General features: G+C 36.3%; 1 protein-coding gene across 2 annotated transcripts; it reads left to right on the top strand.

The window, feature by feature from the left end:
* The first annotated feature begins 11363 nt into the window (after positions 1 to 11363).
* On the top strand, positions 11364 to 14051 carry LOC133727491 (transcription factor bHLH18-like). 2 transcript variants are annotated; one of them, XM_062155080.1, is made up of 5 exons: positions 11364 to 11476; positions 11955 to 12057; positions 12242 to 12799; positions 13090 to 13461; positions 13568 to 14051. In XM_062155080.1, exons 2-5 carry the CDS (start codon positions 12019 to 12021, stop codon positions 13640 to 13642), a joined length of 1044 nt encoding a protein of 347 aa, XP_062011064.1. In that variant the 5' UTR covers positions 11364 to 11476; positions 11955 to 12018; the 3' UTR covers positions 13643 to 14051. The 2 variants fall into 2 exon arrangements, with proteins under 2 accessions (XP_062011064.1, XP_062011065.1); XM_062155081.1 differs by having other exon boundaries at positions 11418 to 11476; positions 11960 to 12057.
* Positions 14052 to 22003: the final 7952 nt, after the last annotated feature.

Raw genomic sequence — 22003 nt, 5'->3', positions numbered from 1 at the left:
GATGTACGTGTATATTTGTATGTATATGAAGCTGGTGTTTACCTTTTCCTATGAAACAGACTGATTGGTCGTGATACACACTATGATCATTAACAATCGAAGAAAAGCTTTGCTGAAAATGAAGGAAGTTGAAGACTTTAGATATATGTACCTTATTAATTTGGAGACAAAAGAAAAGAGTGTTTATATATGAGAGAAAACAATTCTAAACTTGACTTACACAGACATTTCTAGCTATATAAGCATTTCTTTTGCTCTTTGTTTTTGCATTCGTTTTCTACTTGACGCCGAATGCAAGAAGCTTCTTCAATTCATTTCCTCAAGCTACTTAAAAGTCATCAGGACTGGACCTCCCAATAATTTTACCAACCCTAGCCTTCTTCTTTTTAATATATCATTAACCATGCATGTATTTCAAAGTTAGAACTTATCATGTCAAAACATGAAAATTTAATCAAATCAAGTTGATCAATCAAAACCTCAACTTCACTGGATGACAGATGAATGCAACAAAGTAGAAGAAGTTATATATAATATATACACATGCATATATATAGGGTAATGTTAAAGTGATCACGTATAGGACTATAGGGTAATCATAATTAGTAAAGTTATCACAAATTATTGTGATTAGGTGGTGGATGGATCGATCGATCCCGATTAACAGCTTAAACTTGAGTTAATTAATGATAACACGTTTATCATGTGACTGAAGCCGGCTTTTTCCATGACCAGTTCTTAGACAAATACACATCTGGAAGCCTTTTAAGATTTTCAAATCTAAAACTATATATATATATATATATATATATATATATATACATACATACAGATCCTATCCAGAGCGGAGCTCCGCTTTGAAGATTTACGTGTGAAGTTCGAGTTTTGGGTCACTTTTCAGTCGCATATCCACATCTCGACCGTTCAATTTTTAGGTACTAGTGTATAGATCGTCTCTGCAAATTTTCAGCCAAAATAAATCTAAATATATATATATATATATATATATATATATATATATAGATTTGGATAGATCTAAGTTTATAAATTGTTCTTAGTCCATCTCCTTCCGTAAACTATATTCCTTTTCATCATCATTTCTGACTTGGATTACTGAAGACAAAATTGCTAGATTATCAAAAAACTAACAGTTTTGTCTTTAGTGCTGCTGCGTATTATTGAATTAGAATATGTTGCAGCTTTTAGCCATTTACAGGGACAAGGTTGATTAAAGTATAGGCAAAAGTGTGATCATTGAGCCATAAAGAAGCATATATAGCAATTAAATCTTCGTAATCCTTCAATTAGTCAATTGCTGGTTTTCAACTGCTAGAGCCAGCTGACAAAGGAAGACAACAGTGCTACATAAAGTGAAGGTAAACGAATGAAGAAAGAGAACCAAGTAAAGATAGCTGTAATTTGCTGCGTCAGTTTAACACACAAGAAATGTGGCTATTATTGTATATGTACGTATTCCCTAGCTAAGAATGAATTACAATCATACAGCAAACTACACCAATTAAATTGAGTGACGAGTGGTGGGTCTCTGGAAGTAACATTCATTTCTTCTATGCAAAAGGTAACGCCTTGAGTAATTCTATAATAACGAGCTAAAATTGCATAATCCATTGTAATGAAAATGAATTTAGGCCCCGTTTGGAATTGCTTCGCTTTTAAAAAAAATCAGCTTTTGTTTAACATTTTAGATTTTATTATGTTTGGTAAGTAAATAAAAAGCAGCTTTAAATGAAAGTTATAGGTCACTGACAACAGATTTTATAAGCAGCCCAGAGGTTGTTTTTAGAAGCTGCTGTTGATCAAAACACGCTCTGCAGTTGTTTTATGTACAGACAACATTTTTAAAAATATTATTTACCAAACACGTAACTGTTTTAATTCACAGCTGATTATTTTCACAATACAGCAGTAGCTGCAGAGTCACAGCAATCTCAAACTAAGCCATAGGCCTTTTTGGAAAAAAAAAAAAAAAAACTTGACTTGTGTTTTTCTACATCAAAAAATTTACTTGGAATTAAACAAGCATGTAAGTTAAAAGGTTTATAGTTTCAATTGTAGGCTTAAAAGGAACCCTTCTTTTTAATAGTTTCATGATATTCTTCGATCTCTTGCACAGGTTGACGGCTTGACGCCTAAAATTGGTTCCATATAGCCGAGCAATCTTTTTAGCTAGTGAAATTGGTTCGTCCTTGCCCTAAAGACTTACACGTGCTAGTGTTAGTTGATGCATGCTTAACCAAAACAAAGAAGTACGAAAATGCAAGAGACGAGGTTAATTTAATATATACTATTTTTCGATTGGAGAGTCATTTCTACTACATCGAGGTTTGAGTAGTTCGATCTTGTCGAGTAAGAAACAGGAATCTCACTCCTTTATGTATCAAGGAAGTGAAGAGGTAAATTCTTGCATAATTCTCTATTTCATCAAAATATTAAGTCTCCTCAATTTCTATGCTTACATTGGATTTTTTATTTAGCTCTCCTCAATGTCTATAAGGTTAATTCCCACAATAGCACACTTCCTGAATGACCGCTAAGATTTCATTCTAAGTAAGATAACAGAATTTGTAAATAGACCTAACAAGAATGAACTCACGCATGGGTAAACTGTTGAATTTTGAGAAGAATTCTTTGTTTTTTACTGACCGCACTTGAAGGAAAACGCAAAAGCAACCGTCTCAAGCTCATGATCCATAGAGTACCTGTGGAATGACTAAACTCCCGTGTGATTATTGGAATAACATGGTTAAAAAAATATAGTATGCTATAAATCCCATATGTTGTTTTGTTTTCTGAGGCTTGATTAAGGCTTAGACGTGCATGGTTTGCTTCAAGTATTCGCCTCAATCGTTTGTTAAATACAGCCATGATGCCAGAATAAATTGGAATCAACGAAGAAACCCACATGCATGAAGTCATTGATTGCCTAAATCGATAAGTAGGTTAATAATACATATCATGCTCTTTAATTAATGAAATATACAAGAAGATTAGATAGATAGATAATACATAGCGCAAGATCAAATCGATGCTTATTTATTTAATCAGATTTCCTGAGTTTTAAATATTAAATCTGATGTATCTTTGAATACAGATCTCTTGCACCTTGAATATCTAGTTGTTTTTCCCCACCATTGCCTATTGTATTGATCAGGGAGACCACCATTGTATATAAACCCGAACTTACCTTGTTTGTTTTAATTAATTATTGCGCACTTGTATTTATTTACCAACTTTTTGTTGTGCTAATTGATTGTGCCCTAATTACTCTAATTACGTGAGCCTGATGTGATTGGTTGTCATCAAAATCGAGGAAGACTGCTGCAGGAGGATATCTACGTGTATAGGATTTAGAACCCAGTTTCACGCCGCTAAAAGCTGCCGAAATGCCCTAGCCTAGCTCAGCTGTGTGTATACCTTCAAATGGAAGTTCTTAATTCTGTTTAGTTCTCATGTGCGTAAATATTAGGGTTTTAAAATGATAAATTTAACGTGGGTTCGTGAGCTTAAATGCAGCCATTCCGATGACACGTTCTCGATCTATATATATATATATATATATATATATATATATATATTTTTTTTTTTTTTTTTTTTTAATGACAGCATCGATCATATCCGACTCAATCCATCAAGTTTGATCAGAATTGGTTATCTTTCTGCTGTGACAATTAAGCGCTATTGTTGGTCTGTTGGATCAGAACTACCTGCGGGCTGCGGTTTGTAAGGACCTAGAGTTTTGCAGTACTTTTGTTTCATATATCGATAAAGAAGAAAGAAACATTTATACGTATATTCATGATTCATGAACATGCATGGATTCAATTTTTGTTCAACTCTTGGAATTCCATATAACTACTCTAGAGCAACTTCAACAGCTTCCCTATAATTTCTGTATAATAAGGAAGCAAAAGTCAAAGCTTTAGCATCTTTTTCTTCTCCAACTCCAACAGATTCCCTATTTTACAGCAATCTCTAAAATCTCTATATTATTTCTTAAGATTTTAGAGATTGCTGTAAATATAGAGAATTTGATTTTCTCTTTCCTCATTTTCTCTAAAATAGGGATAGTTATAGAGAATCTGTTGGAGCAAAAGAGGCTCATTTTTCCCTAAAGTAGAGAAAAATCAAAATAAGCTTAGATTTGAACGAAAATCTCATGCCCAAATAAGACAAATAAGCAAATTAAAAGTACATAGGAACTATTATTTTTGGTAGCCATAGTGTTTCAAAAAGGTAATTCATACATACATAAAATTACATTTCATAACTCCAGCGAATTATAAAGCACAGATTAATAAAATAAAATAAAAATAAAAAATAAAAAAATCAACTTTGATTGTTTTTAATCAATCAATTTTTATATTTTCTTTCTACCTTGTCCGAAAAAGTGAGACGTTATGTGCATTTTTTGTTTTTTATATACTGTTGTTTTCCGATCACAAATATGGAAAAGAATGCTCTTTGACAATTGATATGTGTGAAAAAAATTTATTAATATACATTTACCATTATTTTTAGTTTGAGAGCAGTTTTCAAATCTCTTTAACTTGTGGGTGTGCCAAGCCTTAACCATAAACTCTGTTCGCAAGTTGGATATAAAACCATTAATACATGTATATATATTCTTAGTTTCTTACTATATTAAAGAACTATTATACCTCACATTTTCTCACGATCCTTCAATATTATTCTTTTGAAATGTAATTTTTTTTTTTAATAAACTTTTGCAATGTAATTTACACCGAGTGCATTGTTCTTTCTTTTCTTTTGACTGTTCAGGGATATTTTCAGACACTTGTAAAAGAAAATGATCACTAACTAATAACTAGTTTATATTTGTTTGATGTGTTTGGTAGAGTTCAGTGCCTACAGCTTTTTTTTGGCTCCAGATAATATTGGATAGTTGGAGTTTAATGTAGTTGTTCATCATTCCGCCATGTCATTATCTTGGCATGATATCGTTGAAGATGAGCAAGTTGTGGAACGATCAACGCCCAAATTTCCAGTGAAAGCTTTGCTATGGTGGGGTGGAATTTGAGATATACTTTGTTGCTCCCTATACGAGAAGGGTAAGGAAGTATTGAATGACGATTGTTTTAGTGAGTTTCGTCTGCAAGCTCTGAAGAAGAAATTGAAAAGGACAATGAAGTAATGAACCACAAAGTTAAGTCTCACCGTCTTAGCATGGGCGGTCATGGGTCTTGTGATGACTACAATATTGAAGCAAAATTTTGATCTAGCTGCCTTTAGAGCAAGTCCACCGGGCTTCCTTATGCCCGGACTCCACGTCAAATGGTGACCCAAGTCACTAAAATATCACTATTGTTCCTTCCACCGGGCTTGGGGCAAGAGAATAGTAAGTGACCCGGGACAACAGTTTGGCCAAGATGGTGACCTAGTAACCCGTGACCCAGGCCTCCACCATGGCCCAAAAAGAAGAGAAGAGGAGAGACGCGCCGTAAGCAAGGAGTGAGCTGCAATCGCTTGTCGTGTAGCGGAGACAAGGCTGCAGGCGCGTGGAAGGTGAGATTTTGTCAGCTAGTGGCAAGTGGGTCGCTCACGTAGCAAGTAGTCGTTGGCTGCTTTGAAATTTGAAGGCAACAGTACACAGATCTGGACTGTTGGTTCTGATTGTTAAAGGGATCGGATGGTTTATAATTAAGGAACATATACCAGGTTTAGGAAGGTGAAAAAAAATAATATTAACGGTTACATTCACAACGGTAAGAAAAAAATTATATACAAAATTTCCTATAAATACCTCACCTCCTATTTTACCTCTCACACCAAAAAAATCATCTTTCTTACTTCCTCAAAATTTTTTGTTCCTCCTCCTCATAGCTTTCATCTTCCGAAATTTTTTTATTCCAATATGAGCGTACAACCCGTAGCAGATCCAAGTATTGACTGGACACATTGGCAGCCTATGGAAGACATTCAATTGTGAAAGTCTTGGAAATATGTTAGCCAAAATCCGGCTAAGGGTACAGAGTGAAGAAAAGATGATCTATGGATAGACGTTAGCAAACACTATGCCGAACATTGGAATTGATATGTCCGATCATTGCAAGCTTTTCAAGGGAGGTGGAAAAATTTGAAAATTGAACTTTATGCTTGGCATTGTTCGTTAAGGCAAGTGAAAAATTGGTACAAGAGTGGTATGATTGATGAGGTATGAATTTGTAGTGTAACACGAATATTAATTTTTATGGTTCTTTTAGTTTATATTAAAATTTAATTACTTGATACATTTTACTTTAAATTATTAGTTGATATATTTTGTTGATAATTATACTTTAAAATACTAGTTGATATATTAAAATTTAGTTGATAACTATACTTCAAATTAGTAGTTGATAATCATATTTTATACTTAAAATTATTAGTTGATACATTATACTCACCTTATACTTAAAGTTACTAGGTGATGTATTCAAATTTAATTAGTTGCTACATTGTACCTCGTTTATATTTGTACTAATAGATTTTTTTTTTTTAAATTAACATAGCAACGTCAAGCACAAGATTTGCGGAGAGCTGCGATGACCAAATCGAAAGGAAGGCAAAAAAGACGTGATTTCAATAGTTTAGAATGTTACGAGATTGTGTTAGGCTTTCAACAATTTAGTGACATTCCAAGCCATACCTCTTCGACTGGAGGAACCTCAAGGGGAGAAAGTGAACGGATGCACACCCAACAATCCGTTCCTGATTCTCATGTCAACTTGGATATAGATGCAGATGAGGTAAATACCGATATAACTCCCAATTGTTCGGTGAGGCCTCAAGGAAATAAGGTTGCCAAAGAAGCTATCCGGAAAGGAAAGAAGGCATCTAATGATTCCAATCCGCTAACATCCGCTGTGGAGACTATAGCAATCAACTAAACATCAATGTTGTCGGCCAAGGAGAAACGCGATGAGGAATATGCTTGACATCTCTATGGCCAACAACAACGAGATTATATACGCTTGCAAATGGATATGCGAAACAAGGCATTCAAAATTCAAGAGAGGGAAGAGCGAATTATGGAGATGGACACAAGTAAGATGACAAACCAAAAAGAAATATTGGCAAAGAAAGTAAAAAAAAAAAAAAAATATTAAATATTTGTTACTCCTCAAACTTTTCCCTGAAAAACAGTTTAGTCCCTCGCCTTTGAAATTAAACTGGATAGTCCTTATTCTTCTAATTCTCGCACAACAGGTCCACGACAGGCCCAAAATCACTATTATACCCTCACTTCCTCTTTTTATTATTTTTCTCTATTTTTTTAATTTTTCTCTCTTTTTTTCCTTTTTTTATTTTATTTCTTTGGCTCTCTCTCTCTCTCTCTCTCTCTCTCAGTTCGATTCATGTTCTCCTTTCGAATTCACCAATCGCACCACCGAACTGGAATGGCTTGAACCATGGACCGGTGGTCTAGTCTCCGCTGCCTCATTCGTCGGACCTCTCGTCGTCAATCCTCTCCTTCCTCAACAAACAGGCGCCACATCTTTGCTCTGCATAAACACATAGTAAGAATACAGATTCATCATCAACGGAAACCCAGTTTTCGATAAGAACTGAAGCAAAGGCAGCACAATGTCACTCAAATCTTTATTTCAAGAATGCCTGAGAAGGTAGACAAGGGTCAAGAATAATAGAGGTTGTATTCGGAGTCAAAATCTTGACCTTGGTGTGTAAATGTGAAGCTACCAGAGTATTCGATCTACCCAGGAAGCAGCGAAGGTGTTGGAGGACCCAATTGCGATGAGCTGGTTATTGGGTATGTTGATGATGACCCGGATCTTGGTTTTGGCCAAGGCTTTGTGAATGTCCGGGTCGACATCGTAAAGAAGGATGTGGGTGAATTTCTGGACTTGGAGAAATGAAACGAGCTCGGGTAGGAAGAGGAGATTCGAAACGTGCTGCTTTGTTACTTTAATTTTGAGATATGAACTCATCGGAGAATGGGGCGGGGTCGTTGCTGCGGAAAGAGAAGAGAAAGAAGCAGAGGAGGGAGAGGTTGTTCGCCGTCGATGTGGATGAAGATGAACGCAGTTCGATACGAACTTGGGGGAGTGAGAGAGAGAGAGAATAAAATTAAAATAAAAGGAAAAAAAAAGGAGAGAAAAATTAAAAAGAAGAAGATAAAAACAGTAAAAAGAGGAAGTGAGGGTATAATAGTCATTTTAGACTTGTCGTGGACCTGTTGTGTGAGAATTAAAGAGAATAAGGACTATCCAGTTTAATTTCAAAGGCGAGGGACTAAACTGTTTTTCAGGGAAAAGTTTGAGGAGTAACAAGTATTTAATCCAAAAAAAAAAATAGAGGAGAAAGAAGATGAAGATGCAACCGGTGGATCAAACTTCCCACAACCACCATTCACTGGTGGATATTATCCACAACCTCCTTTCCCCGGTGGCTTTCCACAACCTCCTTTAACCGGTGGATACTATCCGCAACCTCCTTTCACCGGTGGTTTCCCACAACCACCATTCCCCGGTGGCTTCCCACAACCACCATTCACTGGTGGAGTCCCTTCACCACCTTTCTCTTCGGGTGAATCCACCAATCCCAACCATATAGATGACCCCTTAAACACAAATTGGATTCCTATTGAAGATGAGGATAAGGAAAATTAGGGAGTTTTATATTTTAAATAATTGTATCGTTATGATTCCAATGCTTGCCTTTTCACTTATGTAATATTAAAGTCATGGAATGAAAATTTATTTGAATATGTGGGTACATTGAAAGGAAGTCTTCAAGCAATAATATACTTACAAATGAAAAGCACACAAACATAATTAAAAACACACAAACTAAATGAAAAACACACAAACATAATGAAAAACACACGAACATACAATAGCCAATTATTCAAATAGCAGATCTAGATACGCATGTTGCCTTTAACTTCCCAAAAGTGCTGAATGAGATCTTCCTGAAAGTTCGAGTGAGTGTACTCAGATCTAATTTGTTGGTATCGATTCATGAATCCGTTCATATCCTCTTCATCATCGAACTCCAACTCATCATCATTGTCTTCAAGTCGTTCATCCTCGACAATCATGTTGTGTAATATAATACAAGTCAACATGATGTATCAAAGGTCCTCTTTATCCCACCCACGAGCAGCTCCTCTAACAATACCAAAGCGTGACTGTAATATACCAAAACATCTTTCCACATCCTTCCTATACGCCTCTTGAGCCTTTGTAAACTCGATTTCCTTGGGGCGTGTAGGACTTCGAACAGTTTTCAAGAAAGTCGTCCATTGAGGATAAATACCGTCAGCGAAATATTAGCCTAAATTGTGAATTCTGTTATTCACTTGGAATTGGATCTGAGGTGCTCTACCGGCGGTAAGCTCGTCAAACAACGGGGTCTTTTCTAGAACGTTGAGGTCGTTGCATGCCCCGGACATTCCAAAGAATGCGTGCCAAATCTAGGTGTAGTACGATGCGACTGACTTCTAGGATGATAGTGGGGATATGTTTTCAACCACTATATTCTCCAGCTCAACCAGAAGGGCAATTCTTCCATTGTCAATGCATACAGTCAATGTTCTCAATCATTCTTGGAAAACCTCTCCTCTCAGCTTTGACAAGAAGTCGTCTGAGGTCGACCACATTAGGAGCGTGGAGGTATTCTGCTGTGTACAGATTAACAATTCCTCTTGTAAATCGCTGAAGGGCTGCGATGGAGGTGGATTTCATCATCTGACAATACTCAGCACATTGATCTGCCCCAGCACTGTAAGCAAGCATTCACAAGGAAGATGTCATCTTTTGCTCCGGAAGTAGTCCGACTTTCTTCGTAGCATCTGACTTTTGAATAAAGTATCGATCATACTGGCAAAAATCAATAGATATACGTTTGAAGACATTGAGGCTCATCTTGTAACGTGTTCGGAATTCCCAATCTTTGAACACTGGACGTTCGACAAAGTAGTCGGCCATCAAATTTTTGCCCTTTTCTTCTCTAAGTCTCTCCTCGTTTGGTGCACGACTCAAATGAGAACTGCGCCTTCGAGTTTGGTTTGCAGATTCTTCTGCAGCTGCTACGATCACAATGGCGTTGGTGGCCATCGTCTCTTCATCATCTTTATCCCTATAATGTCGAATTTTATCCCACAACCTATTCATTAAAATGAGGAAAATTGAGGAAATGTGTCTAGAGATAAGAAAAATGTGAAAGTTTGTTAAGCTAAGATGGTGTGTGTATGAAGTGCAAAGATGAGGTCTATTTATTGATATTCTTCATACAGATTATGATAACTTGATAAGGACACCTGTCAGCATTTCCTTCTTCGTAATCTTATCCAAAAATTTAGATAAGATTATATTCACAAGAACCGTCAGATTGAATAGTGTACGAATGATCTGGTTCGTCCAAACTTGTCGGTGGGTTTTTCTTCTCTCTTTTCAAAAAAATTGTCAATGGTGTACATGTGATAAAAGTGTCTGTGGAGTGTTAAAAAAAAAAGTGTCAGTTGACATATAATATGTCTAACCAAAAAAATATCTTTGGTTACATTTCCAAAATGTTCATCAATATTATTTATTTACATCATACATTTCTCATTTACATTAATAAAATATTCAATGAACAGTAACTGATTGGTGACACTGACCCAACGGGTGGAAACATATGTCCAGTGACAATGAACAGTTTCCTGACCTAGTGACCCAACGGGTGAACTTGCTCTTATAGGCATGAAAATTGTCATTTTGATTTTGTTAAAAAGAGTTTTAGCTTTCATGTCTCCCCTTTCTCTTATAATTTTTTTTCTTTCACTTCCTTCGAGATCTTAAATTTCATCCTAAGAAAAAAAAGAACAATATTTCTACATGCTAACAGAATTTTGACCTAAGGTTGGATTTCAAAATACTTCTATCCAATTGACACAAAATAACAAGTTTTAAAAATTTTAATTACTTGTGTTCACATACATTAGAATATTATATAAGTTTTGGAGTTAAAATCGAGTTAAACACTAATGCTTATGAGCTCATCAACCATGCATTATGATGCAACGCGCGCGATTATGTCTAATACCATCCAAAATTATCTTCCTCTATTTAGTTATGAACCGAAAGACTAACACAGTAACACATATGCTCAAAATAATAACATTTATATATATGCCTTTTATAGGTCAAATTCAAAACAAGAAAAGAGTACTCATAAGTTGACCAACTGATCAAGAAGAGAGCCTCCAAATGAACAGTGACCATTAATCAGAAAGCACACAGTAGTTTCACACGTGCCACTAAACTTGATAATAAATATATGTAAAAATTGGAACACGTACAATATTGTCAATTCTTGCTTTCTTTTTAATCATTTACTTAATGTGGACCGCGTTCAAACACCTATAAAACACTGCACTCCTCCTCTTCCCTGCGAATTGGAATAGAACATTTACAACTCTCTTGAGTCTTCTGATCTCATATCAAGTCTTAAGGTAAGCTCACTTCTTCTAATTCTTTTCCAAGTTGCAAGAACTGCTCGGAAAGGCTGTACTTTAATTTCTGGGCTTATTTGATTCCTTAGTGCTTTCCTGAACTTAAAGGTTTCACAAACTGTTTTTCCACTCATTTAATTTCTTTAATTAATTTTGGGATTCGAGTTAACCTTCTTCCTATTTAATTGATCCATATCTTTCTAACCTTCAATTGTTTTCTTTGGTCTGTAATTTCATACATATGATCATGAGAATGATATAACATTGATGAAGTGTGATCTACACTTTCCAGTGCTTGGCTTCACTTCTCTGAAAATGATTTTATTTCGTTCTCCAGTTTCAATGAAAGAGAACATGGAATCTGATGGAATCTGTGCATGTTTAAGTTAGAAATAGTAATTCATCAATAAAAAATGCATTTTAATTGCAGCCTCCATGCCTTCGTATACAACTAATTAGATTTTACTGTCTTGTTCAGTTTAGTTCGAAAGGTGCTACCAAGATCTACTGTGAGGAAAGAACAGCAGGTGTTTTAAATATTAATGGAGATGATCTCATCAGCAAAATGGGCATCTGAATTGGTAAGTCTATGAATTATGCCAGCTTTTTTATCGCCTTAATTACCATCGATCAACAGAACCTAGTTAATTAAGAAATGACATTGATTAGAGAAAAATTCGATCAGCAAGTTCTGTGTTAACTTATTCGATGTGTAAAAAATTGTTCCGTATTTTCATACAAGTGTTTTGGTTTTGGTATTTATAGGAAATGGAAGATCCCACTTTCCTGAATCAATATGAAATGAATTCTCATCTGGACTACTCACTTGAAGATCTAAATTTCCAGTCTTTTTCTGCTGAGAGCTACTCATCTTACCCAGATTTCACCCCTCATCAAAATGATGTTGATCAAAGGCCAGCAAAACAGCCCAAGAATAACCACTCTTGCACTACCACTCATGACCACATAATTACAGTCCCAAGGGCTTCCTCTTCTGCCTCCTCACACCTAATTTCTTTTGACAACTCCAACTCATCAGCATATGGTTCTCTTGATTGCACTACTACTGTGAAGCCAAAGAATGAGGTCCTGGGTTCTGGTGGAAAATTGAATTCAATTTCAACTATGATTTCACAAGGTAATTCCTATGACCCCCAAACTTGTTCACCAAACCGTGCATATGGCCAAGGGATCAAGAGGGCTGCTACTGTCACTAGAAGTCCCTTACATGCTCAAGATCACGTTCTGGCTGAGCGAAAGCGCCGAGAAAAGCTCAGCCAGCAGTTCATCACTCTATCAGCCCTAGTACCAGGTCTAAAGAAGGTACTCATCACCCATCTACATATTCAATACGTAGTTTATTAGGGCAAATGATCTTTATCTATTAAGTGGGTATACATATCTGACTACATTAACATATTAGACATGCCTGTTGAGATGTCAACTTGTTATTATCACCACAAATTGAGGCAAGAATCAAACACACACACACACATCGATCATCAATAATTTTCATTAATTCATTGATAGTATGGCCATTTCCTGTAGTACTAAATTATAGCGTTTATGATTGAACATACATTTTATTGACAACCCTTTTACAAATTTGTTAGATGGACAAGGCTTCAGTGCTTGGAGATGCCATAAAATATGTGAAACAGCTGCAAGAACGTATGAAGATACTAGAGGAACAAGCGGCAAAGAAAACCGTGGAGTCAGTGGTGTTTGTGAAGAGAACTCAGTACTCTGTGGATGATGATATCTCCTCATCCGATGAGAACTTCGACAGCTGCTCCGATCAACCACTTCCTGAAATCGAAGCTAGGGTTTCAGACAAAGAGGTTCTCATACGAATCCACTGTGAGAAAAAGAAAGGGTGTCTGGCAAACATACTAAGCGAAATAGAGAAGCTTAATCTCACCATTCTTAATAGCAGCGTCTTGCCCTTTGGCAATTCAACTCTAGATATCACTGTCGTTTCTCAGGTATATAAATTTTTCCTCTAAATGTGATATTTCGTTATTAATTCATTAAGGAATTAACATGCTTAACGTAAAGATCTAAAACTAGTTAGTATTTTCTTAATTACAGATGGACGTTGAGTACAGCATGACAGTGAAGGAGCTTGTAAGAAAGCTAAGACAAGCTTTGCTCAAGTTGGTTTGACCTGTAAAATAATCCTGTGCCCTAGACTTCTACTTTACAAGATGGAGATAATTAGGAGAATAAACTCATGTCATGTGTTATCAGTCTGTAGTCTGTACCGAAGTTCTTGTTCTTTTGATTTTTGGTTTTGAAGGAGGAAGCAAGGCCCTGTATACATCTCTCTCATGCACTCATAGATAAAGCAATATATTGCTATGGCTTTTTTTTTTTTTTCGCTGCGAGGCTTCGTATATTTTGGAGGAGGGTTTTTCCTGTCATTTTTGCGTGGTTGACCACGTTCAATTACACTCCTGCGTTCACCTAGCTGCAGCTTTTTCATTTTGAGGGATTTTTTTAGGGTTTTTGTGAAAACTTCCGTTGTAATCACTTATTCACTTTGTACTGATGATTAGCTACTGTTGTTTTTTTTTTAAGATGTTGGATATTTATCGCTTTAACATTCACTTCATTTACATCATGGATTGAAATTTGTTGATCGACCAAAAAACTAGCAAATCACATTTTGTTCCGCTCAAAGTTTCAATCTACTCCTTACTTTAGTGTTCTGTTAACTCTTTAGGTTTTTCTAATTTAGCATAGTGCAATTCAGATGACATGATTATTCAATCATCAAAACCCTAAACATCTACACGAACAAAAGAATTTGAAATTATGATTGGCTTACGGTAAAAATTTAGGTATAGAACTCAAACTCAAAAATTTTAACATTAACAACGTCTACATCAAGTAACATTTAATCGAATACACCACCTGCCAATTAAAATACATAATTTTCTTTTCTTGCATGAGAGGAGATTTGAACTTGAAACTTCATCGATAGTATTGTAAAGGAAAAATCATCCAAATAGTGTCTGAACTTTTCTGGACTATTAACTTTCATACCTATGTTTTGAAAAAAATCAAAATGGTACCTGACGATTTAAGCCCGACCCAATTTCAGTACCTAGCAACAGTAAAAACGTTAACCCCGTTAATTTTTCAAGGATATTTTCATCTTTTCAGTATTCATCTCTCCTATCTCTTTGCAACTTCACGCTTATTCCTTTTTCTTTTCTTTTTTTGGTATGAAACAATGCATAAAAATCAGAGAAAGTGATTCAAATGAAATCAGACTGGCAAATTTTTCCAAGATGGTATCATCCAAAACATACAATGTTCACAGTTTTGGGGTACAGAACATTATTTAGAGCCATATCAAACATGGAAAATGCACAAAAACACATCTGAAATAAGAATTAGCACACATTAGAAGAAGCCCAATTCCCCTCTATGGTTCTCCGCCGAGCTCCACTCGTAGATTCTCATATGGGTACACTTTTGGGGCAAACAGAATTTTGGATGCCTTGTCGTTCCACACGGCTAACAAGCCCAGCCCAACGAAGCAGCTCAGACTTCCAGTAAGCCAAGCCAAAGCTTCGTACTTTCCGACGGTGTCGGCGATGCGATCGATACAAGGTTCGTGAAACGGCGTGCCGTTGTCCCAGACGAGCTCGTCTTTGCTCAATCTTCCTGCCATTTGTCTTTCTTCTTGATTCGCAATGTGAAGCCTCGATCGCTTCCCTTCCAACAATGGTAGCTAGAAGAAGGTCTAGTTCAGAGAGCTTAGAAGATGACTAGATTTGCAGCTGGGTAATCAGAGTTGATTAATCAGAGTCGCTGTGGTTAAGTGTGTTGGGGAGTCTCAATCCCAGGCTGCAGGGGACAACTGGGACAAAACCAAGTCGAGCCGAGCAAGAAGAGGAATCCGGTATTAGTCGGCGATTGGGAGCCCAAGGCTGTGATGAAAGAGATATTCAGGCGGATTCAGAACATGAAAGATTTGATGCCCTTGGTTGAGACCCGAATGGCGAGTTAGAATGGGGGACCTATGATTCTTGATTTGGGCGAAGTGAAATGGCTCGTGGAGCAGCATGTTAGCTTCATAGCTTGGGAGCGGTTCCGCCCGGCTCCGGTGATCTAGGAGGCGGGGCTGGCGGTGGTGGCAAAAATGGGGAAGGTACATAAAGTACCAGATTTACCCCTCAAAAGTTAACGGAGTTAACATTTTTACTGTTGCTAGGTACGGAAATTGAGTCGGGCTTAAATTGTTAGGTACCATTTTGATTTTTTTCAAAACACATGTATGAAAGTTAATAGTCCGGAAAAGTTCAGACACTGTTTGGATGATTTTCCCTATTGTAAAAGAACTTCATTTTTCTGTTCTACATGACTAAGCAGTTTTATTTATTTGACCAAAAAAAAAAAGCAGTTTTATTTATAATACCATTTTATTTTTAAACTTACAAATAACCAAGACAATTTGTTATAATTAATATTGAAGTGTCATATTCATATATTCTTCACAAACTTAATCTGATTTTAAGTGCAGTTGAAGGCACATCAATTAATGGTCCACCCTGAAATTAAAATTATATGATAATACCAATTATTGCTTAACTTGGCGACAACCTATTGTGTGATCTTGCTAGTTTGTTGTCTAGCTTCTAGATACAATCTTGCAGCTGTCTTAAACTTCAAACCACCATCAATTTATTAATAACAAACCTCCAAAGATATGTAACAATTTTTTCGTTTAGATTACACTAGAGTTATTATTAAGAATGTCATGTCTTCTCGCTTAGATGGTACTTATTTTGTCTGGTGGGAAGGATTAGATCATCTGATGATCATCAGGATTCAGATGTGAAGTTAATTTGTATTAAGAAAATAATTAACACTCGGTGGGCACCACCTAAGGCTAAATCAAGCAATGCCAATTTATATTGACTTGTTGATGTAAACTATCTGATACGCACACCTCAGAAAATTGAAGTGGGCGGAAGAGGATCAACTTACATAATTCATAATATTATCCAATAAATTGAAGATAGCTTACTATATTTTTATATTTCGCAACCACAAGATAATAGATAAATTAGATGTAACCATCACCAAGTTTGGACATAAGAGCAGACCCCAAGTTTAATCTTCAGCTTCTACTCTGGAGGCCGGCTAGCTCTCACCAATATTCAAATTCACTACCCTCGTCGAGAATCCAATATGTTTAACCTAGCTATACTCATTAAGTATTTACTAAATTACTATTTCCTTGAACAAATTAAGTATTTATGTACAAAGAAAGAGCGGTATTCTATATATGTGCAGTTCTAAAAAGGAAATCTTTGATTTGAATAATGACGACGATAATACATATCGGCTCAATTTGAAGGAGATTATATATGCAGAAGCTATTATCCTTATGATCGAACCAACCCAAGACCGACCGACCAAAGTGGACGGCGTTTTTGGAGCTGTCCTTTTCTTGGCAACAAGAATTGTGCTTGGTACTCGAATGCTGCTGTGCCTGTGTGCACACATAGATAATGGTCAGAGTCATACCTATATACGTGTTCCTTGAATTAATGCCATTGAAAATTTCATTAGCTTTCTCCTACCGAGTTCCAAGAACTTTGTTGGACTTTTGACCCAAAATGGGTCTAATTATATATTGGTTGGTATTCTTATAATTATAGATATGCAGAAGACTCAATTAATTGACTATTGAAAAAACAAATACATCAAAACAAACAAGGGATGATAGAAGGATATGATATTCTTGTATGTGTTAGTAACTTAGTATTAAGCTGTCAATGAGTTATCTTCAATTCCCAACTTAGGAAAGAGTAATGGGTACTAGCTAGCTAGCTCAGCTACTGGCATTATGTCTCTTGCGATACTGCTGTGAGTGACTTTCTTTTTAGAATGATCGTAACCCTAGGTTCTAAACCCTAAAGATAGAAGAAAACAGGACAATATTTGCTGGATTCCAATTTTTTATGTGGGATTTGGAGTACTAATTCCATCTATTTTATCTGGCATTTTGACTATATATATTGCATGAGAGAAATAATTATCAGGGTGAAAGTGAAAGCATCCAAAACCTCCTTTACAAAGATCCATGAAATCATCATTTTTTAGCACAACAAATTTGACTTGATGTACAACTTTGATTTCCTTGTAAACACCTGTCAACCTTTGATAGGTCATCCACGGACATTTCCACTTTTGGGGTACATATTTTGTCAAAAAAGGAAGGTTGATGGCTACATTAGCCTTTTGAAATCTGAACCAACCCAAGAGGTTAAACGATATAAATGTGTCCAACTGTGTATGGATATATTGTAAATTTAGATGTTTACAAGTCTTCAATCTATTATTGGCATTCAAAGTTTACTTAGAAAAATACACGAACAAAAATAAGATGAGTTACTGTATATTTTGATGTTTTTGAGTGTATTAAAAGTTTAGTTTAAATCATTGCATGCACATGTGGTGAAGAGACAATAAAATTAAGAAATGTTTCTCACATACTAAAAGCTAATTATCGATCATTAACTAAGGAAACTGACCGGTTATCAATTACATCACATCCGACCCAAAATGAGAATCAAACAACCTATGAACCTATAATTTGAAAAAGTATATAAGTTCTCTTTTCTCCATCTCTCTCCCACATTTTTAGAAACCATAGCGTTCCTTTTGTTCAAAGCTACCAGCTTACATGAGGAATGACATCATATAAATAGTCATAGAACTAGGTATTCCTATTTGAAAGGCCCATAGTTTCAGCCCAAACTAGAACACTGTCAAGTTGCAAATGGGCTAAAACCGACTTCCAAAAGACTTCAAATCTTTTGTGGATGATCTTTCAAAGGGAGTTTTTACTTTATGCTTTATATCATATTGCAATCTCTTGCATGTATTTTTGATTTCAACATACTGCACTTGAGCTTAGCAATTTCATGCAATTCAAGAACTTCAGACTTCGAATTTAATGAAACCGACTTCTAATTTAATTTATGTATGTTTTGTCGAAAACAATAAAAAAGTTTGTTCAGTGTTTGTATGTGTGCGTGTCTTCATGCTAAACGGAACATGTAAGTACAAGTATGTTCTTCTTCTTGAAGATTGATAAACCCTCTTTCCGCCACAAACAAAAGAAGAAGAAGAAAAAAATTATATGTATAAGGAAAAAAAAATTAATATAAACAAATTTTTTATTAATAATGCGATAACATTACAAAAAGACCTGACATAGTGGCCTATAGAAATAAGTTCCCCACATATATTACTATGCTTACATATGCATGGCCGGTCATAAATATAGAAAATTAATAGATTGTAGAGCAAACTAAAAAAATCTATGACTACATAAAAAATATGAATAAATATCCTCATCTAGCCTATCCAGTAGAGCCTTTCGCGCATGGCAACACTCAACACCCTAATTGTTGATTTTTTGCTAGTAAGGGATGAGTGCTTCCCTACATGGGATGCAATAATTAAATAAAAAATTGTATGCCCAATATCAAAAGCACATTTGGTAATAAGCTAGTCCACAACCAATCTGAGACCCAAAAAGGAACCCTAACCATCACCACCATCTAGAACTTATAGTCGCTGTCAATAGAGGCGCTGCCGAGAACCATGGAACTCCTACTATCCAACTCCAAGAGGATGTGCACCACCACCGTTAACACCACAAGAGGTGTGGGCCAAGACCTCATCACTATTGAAAGCTGACGCTGTCAACCCACAATACCACAGCAAAAAAGCATCAATGTCAGCAATGTAGCCAACATGATCGAGTCTCATTTATTCTTGAAGCAACTGTTTAAGTGATAGACGTAACAGAATCCTGAAGCTTGTGAACACGTTGCAGCTTACCAATTAGCTAGTTAGTTGTTAATTCTCGCTCCAATTAGTTAGCTGGAATATTGATTAATTAGCTGGGTTAATTAGCATGGTTAGTTAGCTAGTCATCAAGGTAGACCGTGATGTATAAATAGCGGGGGCTATCTCTCTGCCTGGTTAGGATGTATGCTTTAACAAATTAACAAAATTTGTTAGTGATATTTTCTCTCAAGTATTCTCTTCTTCTTCTTCTTCCTCTCTACGAAACCCTAATTCATCTATACTGCCATGGCTATCATGCATGGTATCAGAGCATCCATAGATCCTGGACCTCTGAACCTTGCTTCCGCATCTCTTAATTGAGAAAGAATGTACTCTATTCAGTTCTTGCTCTCAGATCTAGTTGTTTTGGTTGTTCTTGCAACAATTGGAGTCTTTGATCGTCTTCGGGGCTTGGATCAAGTACAGTGCTTCGTGAAGGCTTAAGTCTTAGCATCTCAAGTGTTCGATTGAATATTCAGGTGAATCGCATTTGTTCTTGCCTCTCAATTTGTCAGATCTGTGTACTTTGAGCTATATTCTTGAGCTAGAAAATATGAACTAGCTGTTTACTGGAGCAAACACCTTTTCTTGAGCAAAATTATATCGATTGAGCTGTGCATTGTGGTTAGATGTGAAAAACAAAATTAGAGTAAGATAAAAGTGAAGATTTGAGTAAAATTAGCTTGTGAAGTGTTGATCTTTGACCAGTATGAACAAACTCTGAGCACCGTTATGATGAAAATTGAGAGAAAATCGAGCATCGTACAAGAATAGGTTGCTTGTTTGGAGAAATCTTGATACTGTTTGGAGAAGATTATTGTGCTAATCACTATTCGTAATTTTCTTTGAAAAAAAGTGAGTTTCCTGAAAGTATATACATGGTTATGGCATCTCAAAGAACCTCTGGACTTACTCATGCTGATGTACACTCGTTATTGAGTGTCATTACCATTCGACTTGGTGAAAGAAACTTTATCAAGTAGAGCTTCCAGTTTCAGTCAACTCTTGCTGGAAATGGACTCTTTGGTTATTATGATGGTACAGAGATAACTCCTCCTCGCTATGTGCTTACTACTGAAGGACAAGTTACTAGTGAAGAAACTGCTGCTTATAAAGCTTGGAAACAAACAGACATGGCTCTCATGAGTTTGCTTATGGCTACTTTGGATGAGGATATTGTAGATGTGATCATTGGTTGCAAAACATCGAGACAGGCTTGGCTTGCTCTTCAAGAACGTTTTTCTGCTGCCTCAAGAGTGAGCATCATGCAACTTAAGACTGAATTACAAACTATGAGGAAAGGTGGTGAGTCCATTGAAAGGTATCTGCAGAAAGTTAAGAATGCTTGTGATCAACTTTTGTTTGTTGGAGTAAGTGTTCCAGAAGAGGATATTATCATTGTGATCTTAAATGGTCTTCCTCAGGAATACTCTATTGTAAGAACAGTTATTGAGAGCAGAGAAACACATATCACACTTCGTGATTTAAGATCACAGTTGCTAGCAGCAGAAAGACGCATTGAAGGAAGTTTCTCACTTAACTCTACCATGAGTACCATGATAGCTCATGGAGAAGAATCAAGGAATGCAGGGCTAGAGAACAGTACCTGAAATAATAGAACTGATGGGAAAGTAAAGGATGGAAGAAACAGTGGAGCTGGTGTTGAGTAGTGTCAAGTGTGTGGAAAAAGGGGACATACTGTGGATACATGCTTCAAGGTCCACAAATGTCAAATTTGTGGAAAACATGGGCATCTCACTAGCACATGCTATCAGAATCCTGATTACAAACCTCAGCAAGGCACTCAAGCTAAGCCTTCAAATCACAACAGTGGACCATCTCCTAAATGCCAAATATGTTCAAAGAAAGGCCATACTGCTGCTAACTGCTTCTATAGAGCTGATGTTCCTGCTGGTCATCCATCATTGTCTATCCCTACTTGCCAGATTTGTGGTCTAAAGGGTCATGTTGCTTTGAACTGTTCTCACAGGACTAACTTTGCTTATCAAGGATCTGAACCACCTGCATCTCTTGCTGCATTGGTTGCACAGAATAATGGAAGCCATAGTGGAGTTTTTCAGCAGTCTCATGGGGGATACTTAGTGTCAAATGATGCTTCCACATCTCATTTTCCTGGTGGTTTTCATCCAAGTCATGGAGCTTCAACTTCTGGTATAGCTGATTCTTCAAGCAACACTGAAGTATGGATAGGAGATTCTGGTGCTACTCACCACATGACTTCTGATTTGAGAAACTTGACCATAGCTCAACCATATGCTGCAGACAACAAGATCACTATTGAGAATGAAGCAAGTTTGAATGTGGCTCATACTGGTGCTTACTACATTAAAGGTGTAGATCATGTTTTAAAATTAAATCAAGTTCTCCATGTTCCTAGTCTAGCCATGAATTTGTTATCATTTTCTATGCAGAGATAACAGGTGCTTCATAACTCTTTATGAGAGTAATATTGCTGTGCAGGACAAGGTAACAAAAACAATTCTCTATCAAGGAAAGAGCAGTGAAGAAGGATTGTTTCTCTTCAAGACAACACAACTTTTAGCAATAAATCAACTGTCTCACACTGCTTTGGTTGGATCATCTGCATCTTTTCCTGTTTGGCATCAGCGTTTAGGCCATCCTTCT

Source organism: Rosa rugosa, chromosome 1 (genome assembly GCF_958449725.1).
Source record: "Rosa rugosa chromosome 1, drRosRugo1.1, whole genome shotgun sequence".
Lineage (NCBI taxonomy): Eukaryota > Viridiplantae > Streptophyta > Magnoliopsida > Rosales > Rosaceae > Rosa > Rosa rugosa.
Note: the sequence above shows the minus strand (reverse complement) of the source record. Positions and strands in the feature narration are given on the sequence as shown.

Bases quoted from the DNA above. Each gene is read 5' to 3' on its own strand.
- LOC133727491 (XM_062155080.1), top strand. From the start codon at position 12,019: ATGGAGATGATCTCATCAGCAAAATGGGCATCTGAATTG. The intron at 12,058-12,241 runs GTAAGTCTATGA...TGGTATTTATAG, and splicing joins CAAAATGGGCATCTGAATTG to GAAATGGAAGATCCCACTTT. The intron at 12,800-13,089 runs GTACTCATCACC...CAAATTTGTTAG, and splicing joins TAGTACCAGGTCTAAAGAAG to ATGGACAAGGCTTCAGTGCT.